Source organism: Suricata suricatta, chromosome 3 (genome assembly GCF_006229205.1).
Source record: "Suricata suricatta isolate VVHF042 chromosome 3, meerkat_22Aug2017_6uvM2_HiC, whole genome shotgun sequence".
NCBI lineage: Eukaryota > Metazoa > Chordata > Mammalia > Carnivora > Herpestidae > Suricata > Suricata suricatta.
This window is the reverse complement of record NC_043702.1, coordinates 2,496,009-2,509,442: the sequence shown is the minus strand read 5'-3', so window position 1 is coordinate 2,509,442 and position 13,434 is coordinate 2,496,009. Positions and strand designations below refer to the sequence as shown.

The following is a 13,434-nucleotide window of genomic DNA, read 5'->3' as shown; positions in this document are numbered from 1 at the left end:
GGCAGGGCGGCGCGCGTGCGCCGAGGCTGCTTTCGCCCTGGTGGGCGGAGCCGACGTCGCGGCCGCCACGTTCCCGGCAGGCGGCGGGTCCGGATCTCCCTGCTGGGGCCCGGCCGGGTTTCCGGGTCCAGGAAGCCGGCCTGGGGAGAAATGCCGAGGCTCTGGGGCAGCGGAGTGGGCACTCTTGTCCGGGAAGGCGTTCCGTGCCATGGCCCTCACACCGCCTGGGCCGGCGCTGACACCGAAGCCCCAGGAAGTGCAGGGTAGAGGGTGTTCCCCCTCGACCTGTCGGCACCGGTCCGGGCTCCTGGCGGGAAAGACGGCGCTTCCTCCGAGAGTCCGGGCCTCTGGCCCGGGACCGCACCTGGCGAGGCCTCGCGTTCACCTACCAACTACAGTTTGAGCAAACGTGGACATCATGCTCTGGCAGAGCAGGCAAACGAGGCCGCTCTAATCGTGTCTGAGCGCAGACAAAATACGACACAGTCCAGGCCACGAGCCGGGTCCAATGCGAGTGATTCTGGACCGATCACAAATTTAACTGTATCTAGTCTTCCTGCCTTTCAGATAATATTGACTAACGCATCCGGTCAGGTTCATGTCCTCTTGTTGACATTTTTTTCAATCCAGAGCAAAGCCTCTATTCTTAAATGCTTCCCCAAATTACCTGTCATGAACCCCAGTCTGCTAAGTACTTTCCAAGATCCCGCCACCAACGTTTCCCAGGGTGGTGGTCTCCTTCCCTCCTTGCGATGAGTAGGAAACCTAGCTTGTTTGGACCACAGGTGTGTTTCTAGTGACGTCTGGCTTTAGGGCTTTGAATGGCCCAGGAGCCTTCACGCCTGTCTCCTGGGGGACGGCTCACTCCTCACCCTCCACAGAGAAGTGCTCCTCCCTCACTGCAGAAGTACTCTGCAGTAACAATGCTCCCATGTCCTCCCATGTCCTTGCCTCTCATGCACAGGGCAGCCCACCACAATGCAGCTTGACCTCTGGACTGCTCCAGAACAGCTCTCCCTAAGCTCTCTAGTGATTTCCCACTCCAGTGCTAAATGCGACTGACCTGTTTAGTCATCATCTTACACGAACCCCAGCAGACCTGACACTTTTGGCCTCTTCTTGGCTTGCGAAACATGTCACTCTCCTGGTTTTATTCCTGTTCTCTGACTGCTCCGTCTCTGCTCCTCCGCAGGCCCAGCATCTTCTGCTTGGCTCTTCGTGGATGGAATTGTTTAAGACTTGATCCTGGGTCCTCTCTTCATCCTATGCTCCCTCCCTGGGCAATCTCATGCACACTTGCAAGTACCAGTTATGTGATCATGGTTTGTTCATGTATGCGAACCAGCCCCAGATCTGTGTGTTCAAATAAGTACCCACGTGATATCTCATGGATGTCTCAAAGGTGCCTCACACTCAACATGTCCAGACTGAAATCATTTTCTCTACTCCCCACCCCTACCCCCTTCAATCTGTACTCCTTCCAGGGTTGACGCCCTGGGCTCCCACACCAACCCCTCCAATGGAAGATAGCCTCTGAAATGGCCCGCATGGTCCCCATCTCCCAGTAGTCAGCCCTCGCGTGGTCTCCTTCGAGTGTGGCCTGGGCCCGTGACTTGCTCTGGCCAATAGAGTCCAGCAGAGGTGTCAGGATGTATGTGATTATGTGGATGAGATTCTTTCACACGGGTCTGTGACACCCATCCTGCTTGGGGACTCTCCCTCTCTTGCTGGCTTTCAAGAAGCAAGTTGCCATGTTGCGCGCGGCATCGTGGGGGAGACGGCAGGAAGGAACTGGGGGTGGTTTCCAGGCGGCAGCAAGAAACCCAGGCTCTCAGTCCGAGAGCCCGCAAGGCAGTGAATGCCACCAACAATGATCTGAGCTTGGCAGCAGATCCCTTCCTAATTGAGCCTCAGATAAGACCCCAGCCCTGGTGTCTGGCCAGCCCCTGACTGCAGGCTTGTCGAGGGCCCATTTGTGTCCAGACTCCTGACCCATGGAAACTGCGGGATGCTAGACGGCCCCTGAGTTTGTGGTAATTGGTTAGGCAGAAATAGATGCCTGCTACGCCTTCCATCACCAAGTCCTCTCTGTTTCGCCTCCTGAATGTCTTTTGGATCCACTCCCTGACCCCACCCCCATGGAGCCTGTGTCACCAAATCACAGCCTCCTGTTGGGCTTCTCTCTTGGGACTCCTCTTGATCCCTTGTATTTGTCTTTCTGTCTCTTGTCCCAGGGCATTTTTCTCAGGTCCCCTGGCTTGGAATGTTCCCCTCAACCCCCTGCTCCTGAGTAAATCCCATTCATTCCTCAGATTTCAGCTGAGTCGTCAGTTCCTCAGGGAAATCTTCCTCAGTGCCCCAACCATGGACCCTTCCAGCTGTTGTCACAGTTACAGTTTTGCAGTTACTTATGTCATGATTTTATGAATGAGCCCTACCTCCCGCCAGAACGCGAGCTGGTGGAGGTCGGAAGCCAGGTGTGGGCTCACACAGAACTGCACCCCGAGCACCTGACACGGAATAGGTGCTCGAATACATTGTTTGGATGAATGAACGAGGGAAAGACTACGTCCATTTTTGAGGCTCACAGTGCGTGACATGAGCCCTCCTACCTCAGGAATGTCAGCAAGGTTGGAGCCGAGCGTGAAGCCTCCTGCTGTTTGCTCAGGACTTCTCAAGACAAGTGGATTATTTTGCTCTTAGAAAAGAACCATAACTTCTGATTTCAAGAACTTAAACTGTCTAGAGACAAGGAGTCAGTACCTGGTGTTCTAGGACGTTATCTGCTGCCCGTATGGCAGAAGGTATTTTCCAAAGTTTGCGGCCGCGATATCTCCCATCCCTCCTGCTCTCCGGAGATGCAGACAGCCTCCTTGAGAGGTAGGCTCTGCGTCCTCTCGCCCTGACCCTGGGTGAACTGTGGCTGCTTTGACTGGTAGAGAATGGAAGATGGGCCATCATATGACCGCCAAGGCTGGGTCCTCAAAGGCCATGCAGCTTCTGCCTGAGGCTCTGGTGACGCTTGCCAGGGGGCCGGGCAGTGACTAAGGAGCCAGGTGCTCCGAGGGTCCCGTGCCGGAGAAGCCCCAGCTGGGCGCTGCCTCCAGCGATGCCGGCCGAGCTCCCAGCCAATCGCCAGCACTGGCTGCCAGCCTTGTCGGTGAGTCATCGACGACGTACGTCCCTGCGGAAGCCTCAGATGACCCCAGCCCCAGCCAGCATCTGCCTATGACCTCGTGAGAGACCCCAAGCCAGGACTGGCCAGCAGAGCCCTTCAAGAATTCCTGACCCACAGAATCGCAAGCAAAGTAAGAAATGTTTTTTAAGCTGCTAAATTTAGGGGTAATTGATTACCGACAATAATACCAGGAAAAGGAATTGGACGTGGAGTGCTGACACATCAAAAAGCCAGAACGTCATTTCTCGGCCTTTTGGCTAAGGTCAAGTGCAAAAACCCAAAACATAAGGATCTTAGGGACCAAGTCAGCTGGCAACTAGAAGGACCTGGAGAAGACTGTGAGAGCTTCCCTCCCCCCGCAATGGGCCTGGAAGCTGTAAATGGGGGCTTAACAAAAAGTGAGGAAGGTGGAGGAAAGAGTACCGTCATTAGTCATTACGTATGTTCAGCGCAGCTGTTTCCCGCGATACTGTGGGAAATAGAAAATGCACCCAATGAGCTGACGACTCTGGCTAAGGAGATTTCCAGGGAAGATGTCGGCAGTGCCCAGTGCACCGACAGCAGGGATCTCAAAGTGCCCAGCCCCACCCTTCCAGGATTCCTGACCCACAAAATACGAGCAAAATGGAGTGGTTGTTTCAAGGTGCTAAACGTGGGGGCCCTTACAAGGCAGCAGGAATCACTGAGTGGCCTGATAAACACACTTGTGCACAGTGACAGCCGGTTGAGAAATGAAAAAAGAAAAAAAAACCAGTCACAAATAGTTGTTCTGTCTTCCAGGGTGGCGGGAAGGATTTTACAGCAACCCTGGTTTGGGGAAGTTTGAATAAATGAAAAAGTCTCTCACACTGCGCAAAAGTCACTGACTTTACTCTTCCTATTGTGAAGAGGGGAAAGAGAGTCAAGGGCACTGTGCCTGTTTGGGGCCCGGCACTAGCCAGGCGCTTCACATGTTGATATTTGGAGCCAGTCTCTTAAGGACCTTTTGCGGAAAAGGGTGTTGCCTGCTGGACAGGCCTGTAGAGGGGCTGCTTGGTCTCCAGGTGAGAACTGGCCAGCACTGGAGTGAGGCAGCCACCGAAAGCCGGGGCCAGAACAGTCTGGAAGGAACGGGGCTAGTAGTTCTCCAAGTTCACAGTGGGCCAGGAATAGTTCCTGCATCTGCTCAGCAGAGAGGAAAATCCTCAAAATACAAGGGACATGTGTGCGAGTGGGCGCCTGAGTGCCTACGTGGAGCGCACAGAAAGGGCTGGCTGTGAGGGGCCTGGGTGGGACACCTTCTGTCAGGGCGTGGGGGTGCCTGGGTGGCTCAGTCAGCTAAGCGTCCAGCTCTGGATTCCAGCTCAGGTCATGATCCCAGCCCAGTGTTGGGAATCAAGCCTTGCATCGGGCTGTGCCCTGAGCATCGAGTCTGCTTAAGATTCTCTCTCCCGCTGCTTCTCTCCACCATTCATGCACATTCTCTCTTTCTCTAAAAGAAAAAAAAGTCAGGTGTGAATTTTCGATTCGCTTCCGGTAGAGGCCAGGCAGGCACAACGGCACGACTAAGCCCCGTACTCACGGCTCTGTAAGGAATGGAGAGGCGTTGGGTGAGTGGGTGGGTAGGACTCGAGGTCCCAGGTTAACTTGGGGTCATTTCACAAGGGGTCCTAAAGCCAAAAGGATGAGTTTAACTCAGTGCAGGAGCCACAGACCTTTTCACAATCAGAAAAATGTCAGTATGGGAAGAAGGCGATGGATGGGCACACGCTCTTCTGCTTGCGCCCTCTGTCCGCGGTCTGCGGCCATGTCACCGAAGGATGGACTGGCTCTGGTCTGGGCAGGAAGATGCCCAGAAGCCTTGTAATCCACCCACTTTCACACTAGAAGGGAAACGTGGCCCACTCTGAACACCCCTTTTCAGATTCAATATGTTGGCTTCTCTTTATCTTAAATGTTGGCCTGCCCCAGGGCATGGTCCAAGACAGGCTTTGGTCTTCAATTCATTGGCTTCCAAAATCATCTTTATTAGTTCTTTGGCTTTAAATACACCTGTATTCTGTGCACACCTGTGCCTCTCTCTGGCCTTGACCTCCTCTTGGAACTCCGCATACCTATATCCCCACCTGTCCACTCCGCATCCCCACTAGGATGTCTAATGGGCATCTCAAATTGTGCCATTTACAATATATACCACATACAACTCCTGTCCTCCCCCCAAAACCTGTCCCCTCCAGTCTTTCTCTAATCACCATCCGCCCAGGGGCTCCTGCCCGAACCTAGCCACCAGCCTCAACTCCCACCTCTCCCTTTTCCCATACAAGCAATTCCGCAGGCGGACCTTACCTGCTCTACATCCACAGGCCTTCCGCATCCCGCTTCTGCGGCTGTGATCCCAGGCCAAGCCCATCACAGGCGCACCTCGTGTCACTGTGCTTTCTTTATCGTGCTACACAGACTCCGCCGTTTCTACACATCGGAGGTTTGCGGCGATCCTGGGCCGAGGAAATCTGTTGGCACCATTTCTCCAACAGCTTTTGCTCACGTGTGTCTCTGTGTCACATTCTGGTAATTCTCATGATATTTCAAACTTGTCCATTATGATAGTTGTCATGGTGATCTGTGATCAGAGATCTTTGATGCTACTGTCACTGTTTGGGGACCCCGTGAGCTGCACCCACAAAGGTTGGCAAACTGGATGGACAAATGTCCTAGGTGTGTTCTGGCCGCTCCCCCCACCGGCCACTGCCTGTCTCTCCCTGTCCTCAGGCCTCCCTGTTCCCTGAGACACAACAATATTGTGGTTGGGCCAGAGAATCATCCTCTGATGGCCTCTAAGTGTCCATGTGAAAGGGAGGGTCGCACGTCTCCCACTTTCAATCACAAGCTAGACATGATTGGGGCTCCTGAGGGGCTCAATCGGTTAAGCATCTGACTCTGAATCTCTGCTCCCAGGTCATGATCTCACAATTGTGGGACTGAACCCAGCATTGGGCTCTGTGCAGAGCCTGTTTGGGATTCTCTCTCTCCCTCTCTCTCTCTGCGCCTCCCTCACTCATTCTTTCTCTCTCTCAAAATAAATAAATAAACATTAAAAACAAAAAAGCTAGACATGAGGAAGCTCAGTGAGGAAAGCTGAAACAGGTTGGACCTGGGGTCCCTCACACTGAACAGTTGTCTGGGTTGCGAATGCAAGAGAGGAGTTCTTGGGGAATTTCAAGGGCCACTCTGGCGAACAGACAGAAGGTAAGACAGCAGAACAGCCGTATTGCCGGTACGGAGAATGTTTTCTGTGGGTCAGACAGAAGATCCCACCAACCACAACATTCCCTTAAGCCAAAGGCCAATCCAGACCAAGGCCCTGATGCCCCTCAGGTCTGTGAAGGCCGAGAGAGGGGCGATCTGCCGAAGAAAAGTCTGGAGCGAGCAGGGGTTGGTGCAGGAGAGAAGCCGTGTCCATAACACAGAAGTGCAAGTGCAAGGTGAGGCTGCAGGTACTTGTGCAGGAGTGGCGAGTTCTCCAGGACATGCAGCGCGATGGTAGTGAAGATGGTTGCTCTAAACAACAGATTTGCAGTGTAGACCGAGCGGCCTTATGTTGAAAGGAGATGTGATCTAGGGTTTTCACAGCTAGAGAGGAGAAGTCAACACTTCAGAGCCTCGGAGGACAGGCTCTCTTGTCACCAGTGCAACTGGTGAGCTGAAGTTGGAGCCAGTGCTGGTTCGCCGGTCTGAAAATCCTAGGGCCCTTCAGAATTATGGGAAATCTGCTCCGCCAGCGCTCTGGATATAGAATAGCAAAGCCTAAATGACAGCAATCTGTTTACAACATGGTTTTCTGAATATTTTAAGCTCACTGTTGAGACCTACAGATAAAAAAAAGAGACTCTTCAAAATATTACTGCTCACTGACAACGGACTGGGTCACCCCAGAGCTCCGGTGGAGACGGACAACAAGTGAGTGTTGTTTCCACACCTGCGACTACAGCATCTGTTCTGCAGTCCGTGCGTCACGGGGCCGTTTTGACTTTCAAGTCTTACTATTGAGGAAATACATTTCATGAGGCTACAAGTGTCATCATGGTTCCTCTGAGCGATCTGGGCAAAGTAAACTGGAAGCCTTCTGAAAAAGACCCATCACTCTATACGTTTTATGTTAAGAGCATTCATGATTCATGGGAAGAGGTCAAAATACCAACATTCACAAGGGTTTCGAAGAGTTGACTGTAGCCCACATGGGTGACATGGAGGGTTCGAGCCCTCCGTGCAGGAAGTCGCTGCAGACGGGTGGGAGCGCAGGACAGCCAGAGTGACCAGCGGAGCCGGAGGACCGGACTGAGTGCCCGGCTGCAGGCTGGGGGGATCTGGAACGGATGAGGAGTTGCTGCTTGGGGCCGAGCCAAGGAAGTGGCTTCCTGAGTGGAATCTGCTGCTGGTGACGATGCCCAAAGACTGTTGACATGACCACAGAAAGTTTGGAAGATGCGTGCACTTAGCTGAAAAAGCAGCAACAGGAAGTTTCAGACAGCATCACACGCTACAGAGAAATTGCCCACGAAAGGAAGAATCATTTGATGCACCAGACTAACTTCGTCATTGACTTATTTTACGAGATTGTCACAACCACCGACCTGAGCAGCCAGCGGCCATGAACACCAACCCAGGATCCTCCTTCAGCAAAAGATGATGCCTCCCTGAGCGCTCAGATGACGGTTAGCATTGTTTCACAATAAGACGTGTTTTAAGGAAGGTCTGTGCACTTCTGTAGACGCACGGCCATCGCACACATGATACACCACAGTGTCGTGTAAACACCACTTTCACCTGCGCTGGGAGACTGCTGAGCTCGCCGGACTCGCCTCGCTGCGATCACCTGCAGTGATCTGGTCTGGAAGTGACCCCCCAGGATCTCTGAGTTGTGCCTGCGCTTTTCCGAGACAAATCACGCTGCCTCCTCTCTTTTAGACGCTTGTGCTCCTACAGCTGATTTCCCAGGAAGGGAAAGTCTCCCAATTGCTTCCCATTTGTGTAGAATAAAATCTGAATTCCCTGCATGTTTATGAGGCCCCTAGTTTTCTCACCAGGCATAGGTATCTCTGACCTCCTGAGCCCCAAACCTTGACCGTGGCCCTGCTCCCTGGGCTCCTGCCTTTCTCCAGAAGGCAGCGGGCTCTTTGGACCTCAAGCCTGGGCCCTTAATAATCCCTTTGATTAGAACAACTTTTTCCTGGGGGCACCTGGGTGGCTCAGTCAGTTAAACATCTGACTTTGGCTCAGGTCATGATCTCATGGTTTGTGGGTTCAAGCCCCATATTGGGCTTTATGCTGACAGCTGGGAGCCTGGAGCCTGCTTCCGATTCTGTGTCTCCTCCCTCTCTGTCCCTCCCCTGCTCATGATCTGTCTCTCTCTCTCTCTCTATCCAAACAAACAAACAACTTTTTCCTGCTCCTGATATGGCTGCCCCCCTCCCGGCTCCAAACTCAGCTCAGAGTTCGCTTCCCCAAAAGACTTTTCTGGACTTCATCTCAGGCACTGAGGTGGGCAATACACATCGTATTTATGACTGTATTTGACTTCTCACCAGTGAGATTGGATCAAACGTTTCCTGAGACCATTTAACCAGGAGACCAAATGTGCTAGGAAACTTTTACACTAGGTCACCGTACGTCACGTTTTGTATAAAAAATATTTTTATTACTTTATTTCCACCCGGTAGCTAATTTTCTGCTGTTTGTAATGATCGATTTCCTTGATGGTTTTTTTTTTTTTTTGGTAAACTTTTTTGGAATCTTCTGACCCGTAGTCCGGCACGTTATCCATTGCGCCACTGGCCCGTCCCTGTGATAAACTTTTTTGTACTGACATCTACACTTACAGGGGAGTACACAAATCATTTGTATACAGCTTGATGATTTTCCACAAAGTAAATGCACCCACTGGCTGGGATCCAGATCGAAACCCAGGGTATTTCCGGCGCCCCGAGGCACATGCAGCCGGGACCCCCATGGTCGGCACTCAGCACCAGGCCACAGATGGACTTGGCCGGGGTTTGAATCTCCTACACATGGACTCACACAGTCTGCATGCTTCCAGCTCGGACTTCTTTCGCTCAGCACCCTGTTGGGGACACTCCTGTGAACCATTAGCGGGCGGCCCTGACCTTTCCTTCTCACCGGATGATAATCCCAGCATCGACGCAGCGACACTTCGTTTTGCGTCCGTGAACAGCTGAGTCATGTCCAGTCTGGGGCTCTTACGAATACCATTCGAGGAGTGACCCTAAGTGTGGCTTTGGGCGAACCCTGGCACTCGTCCCCACTGACCCACGCCCGGGGCGGAATCACTGGTGCTCGGGGATGGCCAAGTTCAGCTCAGTTCATCCTTTCCTCAGTTGATTTTTTTTTTTTTATCGTGGTAAAATATACCAAACAGAAAATGTATCATTTTAGCCCTCTTTAAGTATGATTCAGTGGCATTAGGTACATTCCCAATGTTGTGCAACCCTTACTATTTCCAGAACTTTGTCACTTTATTACCGGACAGAGACTTTGTGCCCAGCAGGTGGTGCCCCCCGTATCCGTTCCTTCCTCCTGCCCCTAGTGAACCTGTGCTGCTCTGTGCCATAAAGTGGCCTGTTCTAGGTCCCCATGTAAGCAGAATCACACACCCTTTGTTTTCTGTGTGGCCCATTTCGCAACCAAAGTGTTTCCAGATTCAACCACGTTGTAGCCTGTATTAGAGCTTCCCCTTTTCGGCAATAATATTCCCTAGAGATTTCTAAAGACTTTTTTTTTAAATGTTCTAACGGCAAGTGAAGTAATTGTGACAGGCTCATTTATTCCAAAGAATAGACTTTATTTTTCGCGCAGACTTTCTGCAGTACGTTAAACTCAAAAAACGGTTTCAAAGATTAGAAAAATTTAAACAGAATGTGTGACCCTGAAAAGTTGATGTTTCACTGTGATGGTCTCTAAAATGGAAGTGTTTTGTTTTTCTTTTTAATATTCACACTGATGGTTTCGTAGATGCAGCTCTGCGGAAGACAACGAAATCGGAGAAACAGAACGGGCAGAACACCTGCAGGGATTTTCAATCTTACACTTTGAGCAAAAAGTAACTTGCATCCTGGGGACTCCCCAGAGCTAAGGAGGTCCGTGGGCCTGTCTAATAGAACGCAAGTGTGTATGTGATAGGCCAGCCCCGCCAGAGCGCTACCCAGAACGAAGGGAGCAGGTACTTTCTCACTTGTTGGCTGTGCACCCTGCTGTGACCAGGCTCGGACAGCGAGGGCTGCTTACGTTATGAGCAAGGTCATAAGGATAAACTCACTTGTACTGAGGTCATTGGAATGAAAGAAAAACCTTCTTAGGTGTGGCTTCCGGAACTAGAGGTGGGACAAAGAGATTGATTTGAAAGATGTTTGTGGCCTGGGATGTGATATTGGAGCAAATACGGCAGGTTACACAAGAGTGCGCACTTTCCCTGAAATGCGATGATGTTAAATCTGTGCCTTCCTCAGCTCATAATCTTAATGTGCAGAAGCGCCCCTTGTGTGAAATCAAATTGGACAAGCTCCATTAGCACCGTGCAAAGGCTATGTACACACATATATTGTGTGGTTTCAAAAAATAAATGAGCAGAGGGGGTGGTCCTATGTCTCTGTTCTTTTTTTTTTCTTAATGTTTATTTATTTTTGAGAGAGAGAGAGAGAGAGAGGGAGAGAGAGAGAGAGACAGAACAAGTAGGGGAGGGGCAGGGAGGGAGGGAGACACAGAATCTGAAGCAGGCTCCAGTCTCTGAGCTGTCAGCACAGAGCCCGATGCAGGGCTTGAACCCACAAACCACAAGATCATAACCTGAGCTGACGTCAAGCACTTAACCCACTGAGCCACCCAGGCGCCATCTTTTATCTCTGCTTTAAAACCCACATTAAAAACACATCCAGGGGCGCCTGGGGGGCTCAGTCGGTTAAGCCTCCGGCTTCGGCTCAGGTCAGATCTCACATTCGTGGGTTCGAGCCCCGCGTCAGGCTCTGGCTGACAGCCAGCTCAGAGCCTGGAGCTGCTTCAGATTCTGTGTCTCCTTCTCTCTCTGCCCCTCCCCCTCTCATGCTCTGTCTCTCTCTGTATCAAAAATAAATAAAACATTAAAAAAAAAAGTTTAAAAAACACATCCAAAGGGGCGCCTGGGTGGTTCAGTCGGTTAAGCATCTGACTTCAGCTCAGATCATGATCTCACGGTTTGTAGGTTCGAGCCCCACGTCAGGCTCTGTGCCGACAGCTTAGAATCCGGAGCCTGCTTCGGATTCCCTCTCTCTCTGCCCCTCCCCTGCTTACACTCTCTTTCTCTCTGTCTCTCTCAAACATAAATAAACATTAAAAAAAACCACACACACACATCCAGATACTCCATGGGGATCAAGATTAAATGCAATCAGGGCACTTCACCCACAAAGGTATTTATAAATATTGAAATAAGTATCGAATGAAAACTACACACGCTAACACTGAAACACGACAGTGTGACCAGAACCAAGCGTCTCATCTGTGCGGACAACAAGCCGGGGAAGGTAACAATGCTGCATGATAAACACACAGCGGTGAGTTACGCTGCATGCAACGGAAGGCCTCTGCCTACGGCACAGAAGCGACTTTGCAAGGATGAATGTCAAACTTCGGCGGAAGATCGGAATATACCGCGCAAATTTTAAAATAAAACTTTGGAAATAGAAAATGAATTGCCGGCCGGCAGTGCCGATCATGGGAAAACTGCTCATCGAGTGGAAACGAAGGGTCTGACGGACGCCCTCGCCTCACGCTGGAAACAAGACAGGAGGCACTGGAACGTCTTCCGAGTTGGGATTTTTAATTGCAGAAAACTCATTTTGTGTGTACCCATTGCATTTCTACAAAGGAACCGCTTAGGTGACTCTTAAATCCTACAGACTGTATGAGTTTCCTCTGAAATAGTCCTCAGTGGCATGCGGCGTCAGTACCTGGTGATACGTTGTCACCGGGTTTGCGCTGCTAGAACGGGTCACAGGCTCGCTGAGTGCAATCCTGCCCACTCAAGAAGGCAGTTCACACTGCCCACCTCGGTGGTGCCCTATGAGACATGTCAGTGAGCTGCGGTTAACGACAATGAAAAATTTATAATCATCACTTGGCCAAAAGAAATTAACCCGGGGGCGCCCGGGTGGCTCAGGTGGGTAAGCTGTGACTTCAGCTCAGGTCATGATCTCACGGTTCGTGGGTTCAAGTCCTGAGTCGGGCTCTGTGCTAACAGCTCAGAACCTGGAGCCTGCTTCGGATTCTGTGCCTCCCTCTCTCTCTGCCCCTTCCTCGCTTATGTATTCTGTCTCTCAAAATAAATAAACATTAAAAAAAATAATGGAAGAAATTAACCTGGCAGTTCCCTCCAACTGAAAATAAGTAGTAAACTTTGGAAATATTGGTTGTTTCCATTAAAGGTGGTTAAGTAAAATCATCCATTGGTTTTGTCTAAATAAAATATTTAAACTTAAAAAATATTTTGAATTTTAATATACCTACTTTAAGATTTTCCAATGGTTTTTCACGTACTTTATTGTTCTCCAAATAACTTAAGCGTGCATTTGGTTTTTCCTTCTGCTTTGCGCTCCAGTACTGCTGTGCGGGGTACTGAGGACAGCCTCCGAGCAGGGGTGGGGACTGTCTGAGGAGCATGGGGGACCTTTCTGGGGTGACGGGGAGGCTCGGTGTCTCAGTCAAGGTCTGAGTCACAGAAGCGTCCAGACTTGTCAAAGTCAGCCAATGCTCACGTACAAACAGGGCACTGCACTGTAAGTTTCAGGTCAAAATGAAAAGACCGTGAGTAAGGGTGCTATCAGCGTTGGAGGGGAATTTACTCTGGAGGCATCGAGAATAAAATGGATTAATGGATGGTTGCCCAGACGTGACAAAAGTCTAGGAAGATGTCAAAGGTCCCCCTGCCGATTTCCATAATGAGGTGTTGGTGGCACTTCCAGTCCTCTAGAATTTGCGGTCCGTCTGCAAGCTTCTCCGAACCCCAGGCCCCCGGGGGGGGGGGGGACGGGCAGATCTGGATACAACATCCTGAGAAGTGGGCAAACCTCCAGGGGCCGATCAAGCCTTGGAGGAGAGAAGGGGCAGAAAAGAGAATTTGGCCCTGGGCAAGGGAAGACTGGGGAGAGGGTATGCTCCCCAAATCCAGCGGGGTCTGCCCTCCCCTCGATCCCCTTTCCCACATTTTCCTTCCATTCTGTCAAGCACAGGCC

The 13,434-nt window shown here is 51.1% G+C and overlaps 1 protein-coding gene across 1 annotated transcript in view; it reads right to left on the bottom strand.

Moving 5' to 3' along the window:
* ILKAP (ILK associated serine/threonine phosphatase) overlaps positions 1–210 on the bottom strand; it is a 20,612-nt gene extending 20,402 nt beyond the window's left edge. Inside the window, exon 1 of the mRNA XM_029932852.1 lies at positions 56–210. Coding sequence (XP_029788712.1) covers positions 56–210 — 155 coding nt within the window. The remainder of the gene's footprint in view (positions 1–55) is intronic.
* Between the last annotated feature and the right edge of the window lie 13,224 nt (positions 211–13,434).